Raw genomic sequence first — 19477 nt, 5'->3', positions numbered from 1 at the left:
AGTGAGCTGTAATGTAGGACACAGAGGCGGCTCGAAAGCTGCATTGCTGTGGCTGTGGTATATGCCAGCAGCTGCAGCTCCAATTCAACCCCAGCCTGAGAACTTCTATATACCGTGGCTGCGGCCCTATAAAAGCAAAAAAAAAAAAAAGAGAGAGAGAGAAGTTAACCCACAATGGAAAAGTAGGAATTTTCAGATTCCTATACTCACATTTTTATTCTGCATACTCTCATATGTGTATATACACAAATGTTATACATATATTTCAATGGTTTAATATGTATAAAATAAAATTATAACACAAAAAATTAGTGTATCTATACACCAGCAATGTTTAATAAGAACAATTATAAATTGAAATTTAAAAAACAATGCTACTTACAATAGCATCAAACATATAAAATACTTAAATACTAACCTAAAAATGAGAAACACTTGTCCAGTGAAAACTACAAAATACTGTTGAGAGAAATTAAAGAATATCTAAATAAATAAGACATACTTTGCTCATTTGTTCTCCAAATTGAGCTACAGATTCACAGCAGTTCTGTTCAAAATCCTAGCAAGGGGTTTTACAGAATGGACAATTTGACTCTAAAATTCTTATGAAAATGCAAAGGATGCTGAATAGCTAAAACAATTCTGAAAGCGAGGAACAAAATTAGAGGGCTAGTGCTACCAGACTATAAAGCTACAGTAATCAAAACAGCATAAGATTTGAATAAAGATAGAAAAATAGACCAATAGAACAGAACAGCATCCAGAAATAAACAAACACACATATGGACAGCTGATTTTTTACAAAGGTGCAAAGACAATGCAGTGGGGGAATGAGAATCTTTTCAGCAACTGGACATCCATATGCAAAAAAATAAAAAATAAACCTTATTCCATATCTCACCATCATATACAAAAATTCATTCAAAATGGCAATCAGACCTAAATATAAGGCCCAGATGTAAAAACTATATAACATCTAGAAGAAAACATAGGAGAAAATCTAATAACCTTTTATGGGGCAAAGATTTCTTGATACTAAATAATACTAAAAGTAAAATCTTTAAGAGAACAAATGGAGTTCATCAAAACTAACAGCTACTGCTCTTCAAAAGACATTGTTAAAGAAAGAAAAAGACAAGTCACAAAGAAGGGGAAATACCTGCCAAGTACAAATCTAAGAAAGGATATGTATTCAGAATATACAAAAAGAGGCATTGCAGAAATTGGCAGAGCAGGAACACCAATAAAAAAGTGTCCACTGGAAGTTCCTGTTGTGGCACAGCAGAAACGAAGCCAACTAGTATCCATGAGGATTTGGGTTCGATTCCCAGCCTCACTCAGTGGGGTCTGGGATCCAGTGTTGCTGTGATCTGTGTTACAGGTTGCAGACGTGGCTCAGATCCCACACTGCTGTGGCTATGGCACAGGTCTGCAGCTACGGCTCTGATTCATCCCCTAGCCTGGGAACTTACATGTGCCACACATGTAGCCCTAAAAAGCAAAAAAGAAAAGAAAAGTATCCATCACATTATAAATACTTAATAGATATTTTACCAAGAATTTTTTAAATCCTATATACTACTAACATAGAATGATATAATTATCTGGGTACCTCCATCATCAACATAATTGCTAAGAATTTAAAAATCATCATTCCATTACACTACCCTAGAACAGGTATTATACTTCTCAAATTACAGATGAGAAAACTGAGATTCTGAATTAGTTGTTCAAAGCCACATAAGCTGGATAATGTAGGCAAAGATAAGGCCTGGTAAATCTAGAAAGAACTAAAAAAAAAAAAAGGACTGCTTGGCTTTAAGGCCATTAGGCACTACCCGCCTCAGTGACATCTATTCCACTTGAAACCTTCTCAAAGTGCCAGTATGAGAGTGGCTTTCCTAACACTTAGTCATGCACACTGACAACATATCAAAACAGGGAAATAAAGGAAAAGAAGAAAATACCACTTTATATTATTCTTGACTTTTCCTTAAATTCTACATTGTAACAGCCTTTCTTTTGAGACTTGAGAAAATCACAATTCATAGGAAAAATAAAGAACCGTATTTAGGTACCTGAGAGATATGGCAATGTCGTAATAACCCACATTACCAAAAGGTATAACAAGTTACTTGTTATAATTTAAAATGTGCATAAAAACAAAAGGGGAGAAGGCAAACATTAAAATATTTTTTAAGAGTCACATATTACAAGTTGTTCATATTCTGTAAGACTCACTAGAGGAAAAAGGAAAACATGTAAACCTAAAGAGATGACTACTTCCTGCCAAGAAGTATGCATAAGGAAACAATTCTACACCAACCTGAAGACACTAATCTCTATCCTGTCTTTCTCAACTATAGATGCACATTTGAATCATTTGAGAGCTTTAAAAAAAATCCTAATATCTAGGCCTCATCCAAGACCAATCAAATTAGAAGGCCTGAAAGTGACATTCAGCATAAGTATTTTTTATCTTTTTTTTTTTTTTTTTTTTGCTATTTCTTTGGGCCGCTCCCGCGGCATATGGAGGTTCCCAGGCTAGGGGTCTAATCGGAGCTGTAGCCGCCGGCCTACGCCAGAGCCACAGCAACGCAGGATCCGAGCCGCGTCTGCAACCTACACCACAGCTCACGGCAACGCCGGATCGTTAACCCACTGAGCAAGGGCAGGGATCGAACCCGCAACCTCATGGTTCCTAGTCGGATTCGTTAACCACTGCGCCACGACGGGAACTCCCATAAGTATTTTTTAAAACTCCCTTTGTGATTCCAATGAATAGTCAAGGTTGAGAACCACTACTGTGTGTGTGCGTGTGTGTGTATATAAATATGTATGTTTACATATCTATGTAAACTGCCATATAATTATGGATAATGTCCCAAAAATTGTTAAGTTGAGGCTGTTTAAATTTTTCATGCCAGAGATAATCATTTATTTCATAAAATACATTTATTTCTTACTTAAAACCAGTGGTAAACATCTATGAATGAAAAAAATCATTTTGTTTTCCACAACAGGGATCCAGACTTAACCAGTTAATATTAACATTCATTATTAACATTACACAGATTTATGAATACTATCTTTCACTCAATAATTCACTAATTATTCTAGTATTTATTCTTTTTAAGACTGAGATACAGGCTAACTGGTGTAGTCCATGATCAAAGCATCCAGAACAGCAGGCAGAGGTTGGCAAATGGATGTCTAAACCTTAAAACCCAAGGAGATCTGGGAGTTCCCATTGTGGCTCAGTGGTTAACAAATCCGACTAAGAACTATGAGGTTGCGGGTTCGATCCCTGCCCTTGCTCAGTGGGTTAAGGATCCGGCACTGCTGAGACCTGTGGTGTAGGTTGCGGACGTGGCTCGGATCCTGCATTGCTGTGGCCCTGGTGTAGGCCAGCGGCTACAGCTCCAATTAGACCCCTAGCCTGGGAACTTCCATATGCCGGGGGAGTGGCCCAAGAAATGGCAAAAAAAGACAAAGAAAAAAAAAAAACCCAAGGAGATCTGGAACCATCTAGAAAAAAGAATGTGGACCCAGCAAACCTCAACCATTAGAAAGGGAATTTAATGACACAGAAGAAAATCTGGGGAGGGGAGGAGAGGAAAAGTTAAAGGAATGGGCTTGAACAGATGAGAGGGGTTGGGATTTAGTATAGAAGCAGAGGGGCTGGCCTCTACAGGCAATTCATGTGCAACCCAGAAGGGAAGGCAAGGCTGGGATTTTGCTCAGCCATATGGACCAAGATGGGGGAGAGAGTTGAGGGTACATACAAAGCATATGGAATTTAAGCTGGATAAGGAAATGTGAGGACTGAGGAAAGTCAGAAAAAGGAAAAAGGTGGTAGAATCAATGAATGTGTGGTGTGGAAGGACTACCAAACTCAGACTACTAGAGAGAATGAACTAGATGTCAGAGAGAAATGAATGCCTGGGATTGTGAGTATGGAGGGTCTTGAAGTTATGAGTAATGAGGTAATCAAGAATGTGATCACAGGAGTTCCCGTCATGGCGCAGTGGTTAACGAATCCAACTAGGAACCATGAGGTTGCAGGTTCAATCCCTGGCCTTGCTCAGTGGGCCGTGAGCTGTGGTGTAGGTCGCAGACACAGCTCGGATCCCGAGTTGCTGTGGCTGTGGTGTAGGCCAGCAGCTGCAGCTCCAATTTGACTCCTAGCCTGGGAACCTCCATATGCCGTGGGAGCGGCCCAAGAAAAGGCAAAAAGACAAAAAAAAAAAAAAAGAATGTGATCACAGGAATGAGTAGTGGAAGGAGAATGGAAGACAAGATAATTGGAGAAATGCAAGAAACTGAAATGTCAGCATGTTGGAACCATCATCTATTTACACAATGATATCACCAAAACTTAAAACAGGATGGGTATTAGAAAGTGAAAGTGAGCCACGAGATATGTGATGGAATCTCCCAGAGGTCCTTCACCCATGTGATCACTGTGCTGTCACAGGGAGGGTTAGTCTATTAACATGAAATTCAAAGCTAGGGATCTATCTTGAGGAAGACTACCTGTAATTGGCAATGAGAAGCAAAAAGGCCACAAACTAGAGAAACCATAAACTACAGAAGAATAAAATAGGTATTACCCTAAATAAACTCAGTCTAGTACAATAGTAGCGTCCTATGTATATACATCATGGTACCTCAGCATAGTAACAACTACAAAGAAAGATGGAACCTGCTGGAGAACTAGCAGAGGGATCAGAGAAGTTTCACAGAGGTTGTGTAAAAGATGTGAAATGTGAGATGAGTGTCCAAAAATGATACAGGGAAAAGGGACTTTTAAATCAGAGACATTACAACACAGGCAAAAGCAGACAGAAGTGAAAAAACAGGAACCATTTGAAAAAATGCAAACAATTCAACTTGATTAAGGGCAGGAAGAATGAGTAGGAAACATAGGAATTTGGCCACAGAAGACAGTCAGGATATAAGACCACACAGGTAGACCAAGGCCACAACCTTTTTCTGTGAACAAAAGATATTATGAACAAATTTAAGTGTGGCTCAGAAACCCTTCATACTAGCGAATAAAATTGATGGGTTTCAGTTTTACCTTCTATTCCTTACTTTGAAGGAGATGCTAGAAAACAATTAAATAATCCAATAGCCAGTTGCTTTACAAAGATTAATCAACCTTTAGAAAACCAACTGTTTCCACACTGTATACAAAAATTTATGATCATTATCATAATCTCCAATATCCAAGATTTAAAATGTGACAGAGGTTTGTGTACAGCTTTGAGATTTTTTTTAAGAGAGGATCAGAGCTCAAACATAAACACATCAGTAACAGATTTCTTTCTAACATGTATAAACACATAGAATGAGGCTGTATAAAAACATAAATTGACTTTCCATTTAAAAGAACAATATTATAAGCAAATACGGACATAACAACAATACTGGTATATACAACTTTTATAAAAGATGAATCTCAGAATTAATCATACTGGAAAAGATGTCTCACCAGGTAACTGTTGTTATATTTTACTCTATATTTATTTTTACATTAGCAGTTATATTTAACGAAAAAAGTTCAAGTGCTGGCAGCAGCACATATGAACTATTAAGCAAGTCACTTAACTTTTCTGTGCCTGAGTTTCTTAATTTGCACAACAGATATCAAAAATCCATATTTCATGTGCTTTCATTAAGTTTTTGTGAAGTACTGTATCTGAAAAAGCTCTGTAAACCATAATGAGCTATAAAATTGTTTAGTACAGACTTTAAAATATTTTTAATAAAGCTAAGAGCCTTAAGCCATCCATTACCACCCCCCAAAATAAAGCACAATTAAAACCTGAGATGATAAATCTGATAGACTTTGATAAGCATGTCTCACCACCTCTCTTTGAAACCTTACCTTCGAATGAGCAGGCCCTCTTTCTTTCAGAAGTTTATACTGGGGTTGGACTCTATTGAAACGGGCTAACTCATTTACCAGACACATTGGAGTTTTCTCTTTGGGGGTTGCCATTTTATCTTGGAGAGAAGCTGTAAATAAAAAGGCTGTAAAGTTTTTGTGAAGAATGACTTTACAAAATGGAAGAAAAGCTAGTTTTGACTTTTTTAGATTGAAGTCAGATCGTATCTTTGGATTAAATTATTTTCATGAATTTTATATAAAAAGTACAAATCATCTAAAGTCTTCCATTACATGCAACAGAAATATGTATCACATTTTACACAACAAATTGAGGTAACCTCTTTCCTAGGTACCTAAATTGCTCTCTATATATACATATGATAACAGCATGCTTAAAGATTTTAAAACTATACAAGATTAAATTTTTAATTTATCCTATAACTTTCCTTTAATAAATTTTAGCACAAACACATAATCTTACTACTACAAAAAAACTAAATTTTATCTACCTTTTTTACCACTTGATCTTTCTTTTTTTCCTTCTCATTCTGAGGCAGCATATTAACTGAAAAAGCTCTAGTCTTGGGATCAAGTCCTAAGTTTAATTAATAAGCTCTGTCAACTACTCTTTTTTAGTAACTTTTCTTTTTGTTTTTTAATGAAATTTTGAAAAGCAGAAAGAATAATTTAACAAAGGACCATGTTCTTACCATCCAGAATTGAAATTAACAATTTCTATGTTTGCTTTAAGTCTTACTTAAAATGAAACAAAAAGACAGTATTACATTCCAGTTAAGTCCCCTTTATCTTTTCCAGAAACTACCACTATATGAATTTAGAATATACCCCCCTAGGATATTCTAAAGTGCATGTGTATGCATTCATGCATATCCATGAAGAAACAGTCTTGATATATGTGGTTTTGAATAGTTCATATAAGTAGTAATATAATAAACGTATCATTTTCACAACCTTCTTCACTGTTATGTTTTTGAGATTTAACTTATATACATCTAGTGCACTGCTTTTAACTGCTGTAAAATTACCATGTTTTTTTTTTAATCCTCTCCCCTACTGATAGTAGATATTTAGGTTGTTTCCAATTCTTCACTTTTAAAAAGGTAAAACACTCTACCAAACAGCATTCAGAAGGACTGTACCAAATTACCTTCTTCTGGGAGTATGAGAAGTACCATTTCCCCTCAACCTTGAAAAATGCAGTATGGGCAGGTATCTTAATCTTTGATAATGCGATGTTTGACAAAATATATTGGTTTTGATCACTTGGGTTTCCCACTGCTTCTGTCCTTTTTTTCTATTGATTATTTTATGTGTTACATTTATCAATCTTTTTATAACTTATGCTTTTTCTGCCTTGTTTAAGAAACCCTTCCCTACAAGGTGTGAATGATTTTTACTTAAATTTACTAAGTCTACTATTATTTATCTATAAAATAAGGGTAATAAGTCTATTCTACTTAATTCACAGGTTGTTATAAGGTTAAGATTTTTAAATGTATGGTACTTTAAATTCTACCACAGTTATTACTACAGATTCAGAATATTTTCCTAACACTATTTTATTCTACGATTTCCTTCATCTCATGTATAGACATATTTAACTGCTTTTTACTTTTTCATCTCCCATTAATCAGTGTCAAAAAAATATTTTAAACCTCAAACATAAAACATGCAAGTGGATTACCTCTGGCTCAATGAAACTGTAGTCACAATATACAGAGAATACATTAGACAAATAGAAAATTTTAGGAACTTCATCTATAAACTTTCCATGACAAGGTTTAATTAGAAAGTGGTATTCTTTTTAATACTTTAAATTAGTTTTTTAATATTCTTTGGTATAATAACTTGATCATAATCATCATGATTAAGAAATTAAAACAATACTATAAAAATACTTAGTAAGGCATAAGTAAATATATATATAACTTATATATATATATATATGCAACCAAGAGTTGCTAAAAGTTAATTCTATAGTTAAACCATTCTAAGTGGCTTGCAAACCAGAAAAAAAAAAAAACCCTAGTAATTACTACATTTTTGAACAGCACACAGCACATAAAAGACACAAAGTATTATCAAGACAGGTTGAAGGAGTTTCCGTTGTGGCAAAGGGGAAATGAATCTGACTAGAAACCATAAGGTTACAGGTTCAATCCCTGGCCTCACTCAGTGGGTTAAGGATCCAGCATTGCTGTGAGCTGTGGTGTAGGCTGCAGACGCAGGTCGGATCCCGCATTGCTGTAGCTATGGATTAGGCCGGCAGCAACAGCTCCAATTAGACCCTGAGCCTGGGAACCTCCATATGCCAAGGGTGCGGCCCTAAAAGGACAAAAGACAAAAAAAAAAAAAAAAGAGAGAGAGAGAGAGAGGTTGAGAAAATCTTCATTTTACTTTTTCTACTGTATTATCATTCAAATAAACATTTTATACACTATACCAGAAAGTCAGTCATTATATAAAATACGAGGTGACCTGGGATTAGAATCAATGTTGGTCTTTGCACACCATGGCATTAATTACTCAAGTACAATAAATAATACAGCTATCTGAATATCAAAAGCAAAAGGAGTTCCCTTTGTAGCTCAGTGGAAACGAACCCGACTAGTATCCATGAGGACTAGGTTCAATCCCTGGCCTCGCTCAGTGGGTTAAGGATCTGGCGTTGCCGTGAGCAATGGTGTACGTCATAGACACGGCTCGGATCCTGCGTTGCTGTGGCTGAGGCATAGGCTGGCTGCAGCTCCAATTCAACCTCTACCCTGGGAACCTCCATAAGCCACATGTGTGGCCCTAAAAAAAGACCAAAAAAAAGCAAAAGCAGAATGGAAATGAGAAAATACTGAAGTCTGGTAAATCAATTTTGTGTAACACTTAAATAGCATTTATACTGCTACTATAACAATTTTCATAACTCAGCAATGCTTCATATCTGTTATGACACAAAAAATATTAGAAGAGTAAGAATACAATGAAAATTTTGTAGTACAAAAATTAATAGCATAGGTTTCAAATATGTTAAAATATATTTAAATGTTAAGTTCAGAGCTCTGCAAACTTGTCAGATAAGAAAATCTGGAAAATCTGATCTAAATCCTTTAAAGGAAAGTGGTAATAACATGGTGTTAAAATTATACCCCACTAACTTTCTGCTTCATAAAAGTAACATAAATCCAATAATGGAGCCATGGATTTAATGCGTGACTTAAATTTTGCTGTGACAGGTGTGCAAAATACAAATAAGAGTTCATTTTGATAAAACTTTATAACTAAAACCTAAACATTTAAAATAGGCAAATTTAAAAATAATTAGTCCTAGTTCAGATTTTTTTTTTACAAAATGATTAAAACTTTATTTTCCACTGCTGTTCCTCTACTCGATCAGAAATCTTATTAGTACTAAGTATTTGACAGAGCTCAATGATTGAGCAGTAATTCAAAAATTAAACCAAAATTTTGATAAAGTATTTACAAAATTATAAAACAAACTGTACATAAAAATAGAGACAGAGATCTATAAGCTGAATGTATATGTTACTTTTTAGAAGAGCCAATAGTGACAAAAGTAAGCAATATATACACTGTTGCCCAAGTATGTATTTTCAAGGGACCTAAGAATGTCCTCAACAAAGCTACTGTGAAAGAGGTTTCAGGTTGATACAGTGGCTGCCACAGCAGATACATTCTCAGAAGTAAAGGTAATTTATGATCATGGATTTCACAATTCTAAGACTGCTTTTGGGAGAACAAATGCCATATAGTTAAGAGCCTGTTTTGGATATCTCTGCCACTGAATGACACCTCTGTAACCTTGAAAAAGTACTTAAATCTCACTTTCCTGGACAGTAAAATAAAAATAAGAGTTGTTTTTTATTAATGGATTATGGTCTTGGTTGAATGAAACAATGTAAGGCACTATTAACAATAAGAATGTATTATTATTATTCTGCTTACAAATAATTTATTGAAGCACTCTATCATAGAATATGTATAGAATGATATGATTTTATAAACTTTTCAGAGCTTCCTAAACTAAAATACTCTGAGTTAAATTGTTCTCTTAGGATAAGAGATTGTATGATTTTATTCATACAAATATATTTCTTTAATATTCTACAAAAATCATGTATTTGTTATTATTTTTTCTACTGATTTATCAAAACATATTAAATTTGTTTCCACTGAAAAAATTCCCAAGAGTGATAAAAATTACATTTAAGATTTCTCATATTTGTGTCAGGGCATATTCTTTGTTGTTATAAAATTTTTTTTTTTTTTTTGTCTTTTGTGTTTTTTTTTGTTGTTGTTGTTGCTATTTCTTGGGCTGCTCCCGCGGCATATGGAGGTTCCCAGGCTAGGGGTTGAATCGGAGCTGTAGCCACCGGCCTACGCCAGAGCCACAGCAATGCGGGATCCGAGCCGCATCTGCAACCTACACCACAGCTCACGGCAACGCCGGATCGTTAACCCACTGAGCAAGGGCAGGGACCGAACCCGCAACCTCATGGTTCCTAGTCGGATTCGTTAACCACTGCGCCACGACGGGAACTCCAAGTTGTTATAAAATTTGTTTACACATAATTCTCCCTAACTTTGATAAGTAACACTGGTAAAATAGCAATTTATAATAACAACAGTATCCACACAGTCATCAAAACATAGACATACTCTATTTTAAAAGATTCTATTTTTTCCTATCTTTATAAAACGTCCTAGACACTCTGGGACTTGAATCTTTAAAATATACCAAAATAATACAGTTCACAGTTCAATAGGCAAAATTCCTGTCCTAAAGGAGCTTACAGTCTGGTGGAAAATACAGGCACATTTAAGAAATAAATACCCTCAATTGCAACATGCTAAGTGCTATACTAAGGGTGTTCAAAGGGACACCTTAGGTAAGTGAAGGGGATGTTGAAAGGTAGGTTTCAGAAAGTGGTGGTTAGATTAGACTGATTAATTAAGAAAGGTAGGCATTTACCAAGTTAGCAAGGGTGGAAGAGAAAAAGACAGTTCAAGCTTTTCCAGAGCACACATGCAGGAGAAAGCAAATAAAACACATCACATCTGGCAAAAGCAAATAGATCATTAGCAGAATATACAATGCAGAGTAGGAAATAGCAGAAAAAAACTATCTGACCATAATCCACCAAAACACCAAAAGTTTCCTAAGCCAGAACTTAAGAGTGCAGCATTTTTAAGGCAGTTAAATTACAGCCAGAGCTGTTGCTAGTAAATCATAGTCTACCTCACCTGCCAAGGCAAGTCTCTCCATAGAAGAATCCGTTTCCATCCCTGGTCCCAGAAAATGACTTGGACACAGTTTCTATGTCTCTTTTGCTGGCTCACCTTTCCCTACTCCCTGCTATTGGAAGGGACTCATCCTAATTCCCAAGTAAAATAAAAAGAAAGAAAACAGAGTCAAAAAATCAAGGAATTTACCTTCTACAGGTTCTTGCTCTCTAGGAGAAATGTGACCGTCCATAGCTATAACTAAAACAAACCTTAAAACTTCAAATTCGACCATAACCTAAGTTGTCCAAGCAAAACCACCACCCAAGGATCAAACTGCTTTATTATAATTGCCTGTTAATCAAGAACATTTAAAATTCGTATCTCATACAGACACAAAAATCAATTCCAAAAGTGTTAAAATGTAAAATATAAAATATGACAAAAACACAAGTAAACTTGGCTAAATATTTCTCATAATCCTGTAACACTATCTAACCTTATTGTTTTTTTTTTAAATCAAACATGTGCATATTTAAAGAAGTGGGGGGGGCGCGAGGACTCAACTTTCTACTTTGAAATACTGCATTGTTTTACTTCTTTATAATAAACATGCAGAACTTTTAAATCTAAAAAATTATTTTACGAAGCCATACCAAAAGTTGGAAACAGTTTGCCTTAGACTCTAATTGCTCTTCTTTTTTTTTTTTTTTTTGGTTTTTTTAGACCCACACCCACAGCATATGGAGGTTCCCAGGCTAGGGGTCTAATTGGAGCTTCAGCTGCCGGCCTACACCACAGCCACAGCAATGCAGAATCCAAGCTGCATCTGCGACCTACACCATAGCTCACAGCAACGCTGGATCCTTAACCCACTGAGCAAGGCCAGGGATTGAACCTGCGTCCTCATGGATGCTAGTCAGATTCATTTCCACTGAGCCACAACAGGAACTCCTGCTATTCTCCTTTCTAAAGTATTTACAGTGCAACCAAGGTTCTGACAGAAAGAAGATGCCCAAGGACCTGATTCAAAGCAGGCCATAGTGCCATGTCTACAACCTCTGATTTTTCCAAGGGAAACCAGGGATTTAAACACTACAAAAACACAGTGTAGCCTCACATTCTTGACATATTCTATTACATTTTTCCATAAGTATTTCATATTCTTGATACTGTGGTATATTGTCTTTTTTTCAGATCGTTCCTTGCTAGTGTGTAAAAAAACAACTGACTTTTGCATACTGATCTGGTATCCTTCAACCTTACTACACTTATGCATTAGGACTAGTAGGAGTTCATCACATTTTCTGCATAGAAAACCAGGTCATCTTTGATTTACGACAGTGAATTAAAATAGTTTTGTTCCTTCCTTTGCAATGTGAATACTATTTATTTCCTTTTCTTGCCCAACTGCACTAGCTGCAACCTCCAGGACAATGTTAAAAAGGATTGGTCAAAGTAGACATCTCTAACTTGTTTCTGATTTTTAGGGGAAAAAAAAAAAACTGTTCAATCTTTCCATGAATAAGTAAAATATTAGCAAATAAAGTATGTCATGGATCCCCATTTCATACTGAGGAAGTTCATTTCTATTCCTAGTTTACTGAAGACTTTTTTAAAATCAGGAATAGTTATATTGAATCAAATGCTTTTTCTGCCTATTGAGATGACTGCTTTTCACTGTTTACCTTGTTAATGTGGTGGATTACATTACTCTATTTTTTGAATGTTAAACCAACCTTACATTCCTGGGATAAATCCCACATGGTTATGATGTTTTGTCCTTTTAATATTTTGTTGAATCTGATTTACTGAAATTTTGTTTAGATGTTTTTACATCTACATTAGTGAGTAGTAGTATTCTGTAGTGCCCTTGCAATGTCTTTGTCTGGTTCTGGTATCCTAGTGATGATGACATCCATGTCTTTGAAAAACGCTCCCTCCATTACAAATGTCTTTGAAAAGTTTGTGTGGAATTGATATTATTTCTTCCTGGAGTATTCAGTACAAGTCACCAGTGAAACTATTTGGACCTGGAGTCTTCTTTGTAGGAAGATTTTTTTAACTACAATTTTAATTTTTTTATACATATAGGACTATTGAGATTATCTCTTTTCTTCTGCTTTCTTTGGGATGAATTTGTTCTGCTCCTTCTACATTATTACGGTGAAAACTAAAGTCATTTTAGATCTTTCTTCTTTTCTAATATGTACTTAGAGCTATAGATTTCCCACTAAGTACTGTTTTAGTAGCATCTTCGAATATGTTGTGTTTCTATTGTTAGTTTAAAATGCTTTATAATTTTGATTCCTTCTTTTAATCATGAATCATAAACATGCTATTTAATTTTCAAATACTTGGGGATTTTTCAAAGATATTTCTATGAATGACTTCTAATTTAATTCTACTAGAATCAGAGGATTCCTCTTGAGTTGAATCCTTCTGAATTTATTAAGACTTGTTTTGTGGCCCAGAATATAGTCTATCTTGGTAAATGTTCTGTGTCAACTTGTGAACAAATGTGCAGTCTGCTCTTCTTGAGTGAAGTGTTCTGTAAATGCAGAGAGATCAAGCTAGTTGATTATTTGCATTCAATATGATTAGACCTACCATTAGGTTTGAGTCTATCTTCTTGCTATTTATTTTTTATTTTTCCCCATCTGGTCTTTGTTCCTATTTCCATCTTTTCATGGCTTCTGTTGAATTAATTATATTTTCACTTCTACTTTTTTTGCTTATTTATTATAGCTCTTTGTTCTGATATTCTACTGGCTGCTTTAGAGTTTATAGTATATATCTTTAATACAGTCTACCTTTATATTATACTACCTAATGTAAAGCATTAAAATCTTTAATAATATCCTTCCATTTCTCCCTCAACCTTCAAGCTACTGTTATTATCATTATACTTTCATGTATGTTAATAAGCCATATAATCTTAATATTTTTGCTTTAAATAAGAAATTACCTTTCAAAAAGATTAATAAAAAATCTTATACATTTATTCAACTACCATTTCTGCTTTTTTTTTCATCTTTGTCATTTTCTTGCTGCCTTTACAATTTTGCTTCTAGTGGGGGAATGTTGAGCAAGGAATTTGAATAGACATTTCTCCAATGACAATATACAAACAGCCAACAAGAAAAGATACTAAACATGAAAAGATACTAAACATCACTAATATCACATAAATGCAAGTAAAACTACAAGACACCACTTCATACCTATTAGGATGGTCATTGGCATTAAAAACAAAAAAAAAAAAAAAACAAAATAAGTATTGGTGAGGATGTAGGGAACTTAGAGCCTTTGTTCATTTTTGGTGGGAATGTAAAATGATGCAACCACTATAGAAAACAGTACCTAAACATGAATTACCACAGGATCCAGCAATTTCACTTCTGGATATACACCCAGAATAACAGAAAGCAGGGACCTGAACAGATTACTTTACTTGCACACTCACATTCTCTGCAGTATTATCCACAATAGCCAAGAGGCGTAAGTACCCTCAATGTCTACTGATGGATGAATGGATAAACAAAACGTGGTACATACACAAAATTGAGTATTATTCAGCCTTAAAAAGGAAATTCTGACATATGCCATAGTATGGATAAACTGTGAAGACATTATGCTAAGTGAAATAATCCAGTCACCAAAGGACAAATGTTATATGATTCCACTAATATGAGGTATCTAGAGTAGTCAAATTCACAAAGACAAGTATAATGGTGGTTGACAGGAGCTGGTGAATTGGAGAATGGGAAGTTAGTGTTTTAATGGGTACAGAGTTTCAGTCAGCAAATAGCAAAAAGTTCTGCAGAAGGATGATGGTGATGGTGGCAGAACACTGTACATATACTTAATGCCACTATACACTTAAAACTGGTTAAAATGGGAGTTCCCTGGTGGCCTAGCAGGTTAACAATCCAGCACTGTCGCTGTGGTGCAGGTTTGCTCCCTGGCCTAGGATCTTCTGCATGCTGTGGGCATGGACCAAAAAAGGAAAAGGTTAACATGGCAAATTTTATGTTATATTTTACCACAATTAAAATTTTTAAATAAAAGAAAACAAAAAGTCACACTTTTCTCTGAAAACTTTTTTTTGCAGTATAGTTGATGTACAATGTTGTGTTGGTTTCAGGTGTACAGCAAAGTGATTGCTTCTAAGAGTTCTCTTGTGGTGCAGCAGGTTAAGGATCCAGCATTGTCACTGCAGCAGCCTGGGTCACTGTTGCAGCGTAGGTTTGATCCCTGGCTTGGGAACTTGCACATGCCGTAAGCACAACCAAAAAAAAAAAAAAAAAAAGATTTTATATATATGTATATATATTCTTTTTCAGATTCTTTTCCATTGTACGTTATATTACAAAATAGAAAATATACAGCAAGTCCTTGTATATTTTATACATAGTAATGTGTATCTGTTAATCCCAAACTCCTAATTTATCCCTCCTGCTACTTCCTGCTTTGGTAAACTTAATTTTGTTTTTTATGTTTGTGAGTTTATTTCTAGGTTGTAAATAAGTTCATTTGTATGACAATTTACTTCTTTCTGAAAAGCATTTTCAGTGGGAAGAGAATCTGAAGTTAACAAGTATTTTATAGTATTTTAAAGAAGTGACCCAACTCTCTTTTGGCCTGCAGTTTCTAACAAAAACTCTGTCATTCTTTATTTCTCTGCTTATAACATCTTTTTTCTTCTGCTTTTAAGATTTACTTTCTCTATTACTGATTTTCAGTCATTTGATTATGATGTGCCTTGGTGTGTGTTTTTTTAATGTTTCCTTCAAATCGGATTCACTGACCTTTACACATCTATGTGGTTTATAGTTTTCTCTAAACACAGAAAATTTTCAGTCATTATCTGTTCTAATATTTTCCTGTTCCCTCTCTCTTCCCTTGATTATGTAATTAATTTATTTTAGACTACATGATTCTATCCAACAGCTCACAGGTGCTCTGCTCATTTTTTTTGTCTTTTCACTGTGTCTCATTTTGGACAGTTGCTATTCCTACATATTCGAGCTCACTTATCTTTTCTTCTGCTGTCTTATCTGCTATTAATTCCATCAAGTACTTTTTATTTCAGATATTGCATTCATCTCTAAAATTTCCATTTATTTTCATATGTTTTATTTCTGTCCTCGTTTTCCTGTTTTCCTCTACCTTCCTGAACATTGATAGCATATTAATAACAATTCTATTTCCAGCTTTGTCTGTTAAATCAATCATCTTTGTCATTTCTGGGTCACTTTCTATTGATTTTTTTAAATGCTGGTTATGGGTCATATGCTCATGCTTCTGTAAGCATTTTAATTTTTAATTGAAATGAAATTGATGTGATATCAAATTAACCATTTCAAGTGAAGACATTGATAGCATTTAGTACAGTCACAATGTTGAGCAACCACCACTTCTACCCAGTTTCAAAACATTTTTATAATACAAAACGAACTCCATACCCATTAGGCAGTTACTCCCCTTTCCTCCTTACCCCTAGAACCTGGCGATCACCAATCTGTATTGTCTCTAAAGATTTACTTAATCTGGATATGTCATATAAACAGAATCCTCCAACTTGTGACCCTTGTGTCTGACTTCTTTCAATTAGCAAAATGTTTTGAAGCTCAGCACATTGTACCATGTATCAGTACATCATCTTGTTTTACAGCTGAATAATATTCTATAGGGTGTATATACCACAATTTGTTTACCCAATTATCTATGGATATTTGGAGCTGCTTCCACCATTGGGCTACAGTAGACAGTGTTACTATGAGCATGTGTGTACATATATTTGAATACCTGTTTTCAAATATTTTCAGTATACACCTAAGAGTGGGATCATATGGTAAGTCTATGTTTAACTTGGTAAAGAATTGCCATGCTGTTTTCCACAGAAGCTGAAACACTTTACATTCCCACCAGTATTGCACAAGTGTTTCATTTCTCCACATCCTTGCCAACGCTTGTTACTGTTGTTCTCTTTGATTCTGGCCATCTGAGTGAGCATGAAGTGGTACTCACTGTAGTTTCATTTGCATTTCCCCCATCACTAATGAGAGTATTCGTTCACATGCACGTTGGTCATTTGGACGTCTTCTTTGGAGAACTGTCTATTCAAGTCCTTTGCCAACCTTTAGTGCGGCTGTCTTTTTGTTGTTGAGTTCTGAATTTTCGTTCTTATATTAGGTCACTGATCCATTTTGAGTTAGTTTTTGTATGTGGTGTAAGATAAAATAAAAAGAATAAAAAGTTTTTTCTTTTTTCTTTTTGGCTGTGTCCATAGAATGCAAAAGGTCCCAGGCCAGGGACTGAACCCATGGCATAGCAGTGACCCAAGCCACTGCCGTGACAACACCAGATCCTCAACATCACATCCTTAACCCACTGCACCATAAAAGAACTCCCCAAGTTTATTCTTTTGCATGTGGATATCCAGTTGTCCCAGAACCATTTGCTGAAGATACTCTTTCCCACACTGAGTGGTCTTGGCACTCTTATCAAAAATCAGTTGGCTAGGAGTTCCCATTGTGGCTCAGCAGAAACAAATCTGACTAGTATATATGAGGCTGTGGGTTTGATCCCTGGCCTCGCTCAGTGGGTTAAGGATCCGTGAGCTGTGGTGTAGGTCGCAGATGCAGCTCAGGCCTGGCATTGCTGTAGCTGTGGTGTAGGCCGGCAGCTGAAGCTCCAATTAGACCCCTAGCCTGGCAACCTCCATATGCTGCAAGTATGGCCCTAAAAAAAAAAAAAAAAAAATCAGCTCTCTACATATGAATTAGTTTATTTCCAGCCTTTCAATCCTATTTCATTGATCTATTTCTCTACCTTATGCCAGTACCAAACTATTTTGATTACTGCAGTTGTAGAGTGTGTTTTGAAATGGGGAAGTATGAGCCTCCAACTGTTCTTTCAAGATTGCTTTTGGGAGTTCCCATCATGGCGCAACAGAAACGAATCTGACTAGGAACCATGAGGTTGCAGGTTCAATCCCTGGCCCCACTCAGTGGGTTAAGGATCCAGCAATACCATGAGATGGTGTGCAGCTCACAGATTGCAGCTTGGATCTGGCATTGCTGTGGCTGTGGTGTAGGCTGGCAGCTGTAGCTCCAACTAGACCCCTAGCCTGGGAACTTCCATATGCCACAGGTGCAACCCTAAAAAGACAAAAAATAAAAAAATAAAAAAAAGATTGCTTTGGCTATTTGGGCCTACTGCAGTTCCATTAAGAAGGTGAAGATAAGCTTTTCCAGTTCTGCAAAAAAGGTCACTAGAATTTTGATAGACATATTAAATATGTACATTGTGCATAGTTCTGCCATCTTAATAATATTAAGTCTTTCAATCCATAAACACAAAATATCTTTCCTTTTATTCAAGTCCTCTTTAATTTCTTTCAACAATGTTGTAGAGTTTTCAGAGTACAGGTTTCTCAATTCCTGTATGCTTCTGGATGCTATTATAAATGGAACTGTTTTCTTAATTTCCTTTTGGACTATATACAGAAACACAATTGTATTTTGTGTGACCTCGTACTTACAATTTTTCTGAATTCATTTTTTAGCTCTATTTAGTTTTTTGGTAGATTTTTGGGGATTTTCCATATATGGCACCATGTCATCTTCAAATAAAAAGTTTTACTTCTTTCTTCCCAAGTTGGATGTCTTTCATTTCTTTTTCTTGCCTAGTTGCTCTGGGTATAATTTCCAGTACAATGCTGAATAGCAGTGCTGAGAATAGGCACCCTTGTCTTGTCCCTGACCATAAGGAGAAAGTTTTTAGTCTTTTACCATTGAGTTGGATGTTAGCTGTTTTTCATAAATACCCTATATCAAGTTGAGAAGTGTCCTCATAGTCCTAGTTTTTAAGGGTTTCTATCATGAACAAGCGTTGGATTTTGTCAAATGCTTTCAGTATCAACTGAGGTGATCATATGGGTTTTTTTCCATTATGCGGTATATTATACATACTGATTTTTCTGCATTCTTGTGTTCCTGGAATAAATCTCACTTGGCCATGGTGCACAATCCTTTCAATATATAGTTGGATTCAGGCTTTTAGTATTTTGTTGAAGATTTTTGCATTTAAGTCATGAGAAATACTGATCTGCAGATTTTTTTCATGGTGTCTTTAGCATCAGTATCAGAGTAATACTGGCCTCAAAGAATGAGTTAGGAAATATTCCCTCCTCTCCTATGTTTTGGATGCTTGATAAGGATTGGTAATAATTCTTCTTTAAACATTTGGTAGATCATCAGTGAAGTCACTGACCCCAGACTTTTCTTTGCTTGGGAGGGATTTTTTTTTTTTTTTTTA

General features: G+C 35.5%; 1 protein-coding gene across 38 annotated transcripts in view; it reads right to left on the bottom strand.

The window, feature by feature from the left end:
* STAU2 (staufen double-stranded RNA binding protein 2) overlaps positions 1 to 19477 on the bottom strand; it is a 316054-nt gene that overhangs the window by 282015 nt on the left and 14562 nt on the right. For 10 of the 38 annotated variants that reach the window (XM_021089204.1, XM_021089220.1, XM_021089228.1 and 7 more), the window contains one exon: positions 5894 to 6024. The exons of 13 other annotated variants lie outside the window; for them this stretch is intronic. In XM_021089204.1, coding sequence (XP_020944863.1) covers positions 5894 to 6007 — 114 coding nt within the window. In that variant the 5' untranslated portion in view covers positions 6008 to 6024. Of the gene's footprint in view, positions 1 to 5893; positions 6040 to 11173; positions 11305 to 19477 lie in introns of all 38 variants that reach the window. 15 more of the 38 variants (XM_021089196.1, XM_021089208.1, XM_021089225.1 and 12 more) reach the window with 3 other exon arrangements.

Source organism: Sus scrofa, chromosome 4 (genome assembly GCF_000003025.6).
Source record: "Sus scrofa isolate TJ Tabasco breed Duroc chromosome 4, Sscrofa11.1, whole genome shotgun sequence".
Lineage (NCBI taxonomy): Eukaryota > Metazoa > Chordata > Mammalia > Artiodactyla > Suidae > Sus > Sus scrofa.
The sequence above is the reverse complement of the archived record's forward strand: the minus strand, read 5'-3'. Positions and strand labels throughout refer to the sequence as shown.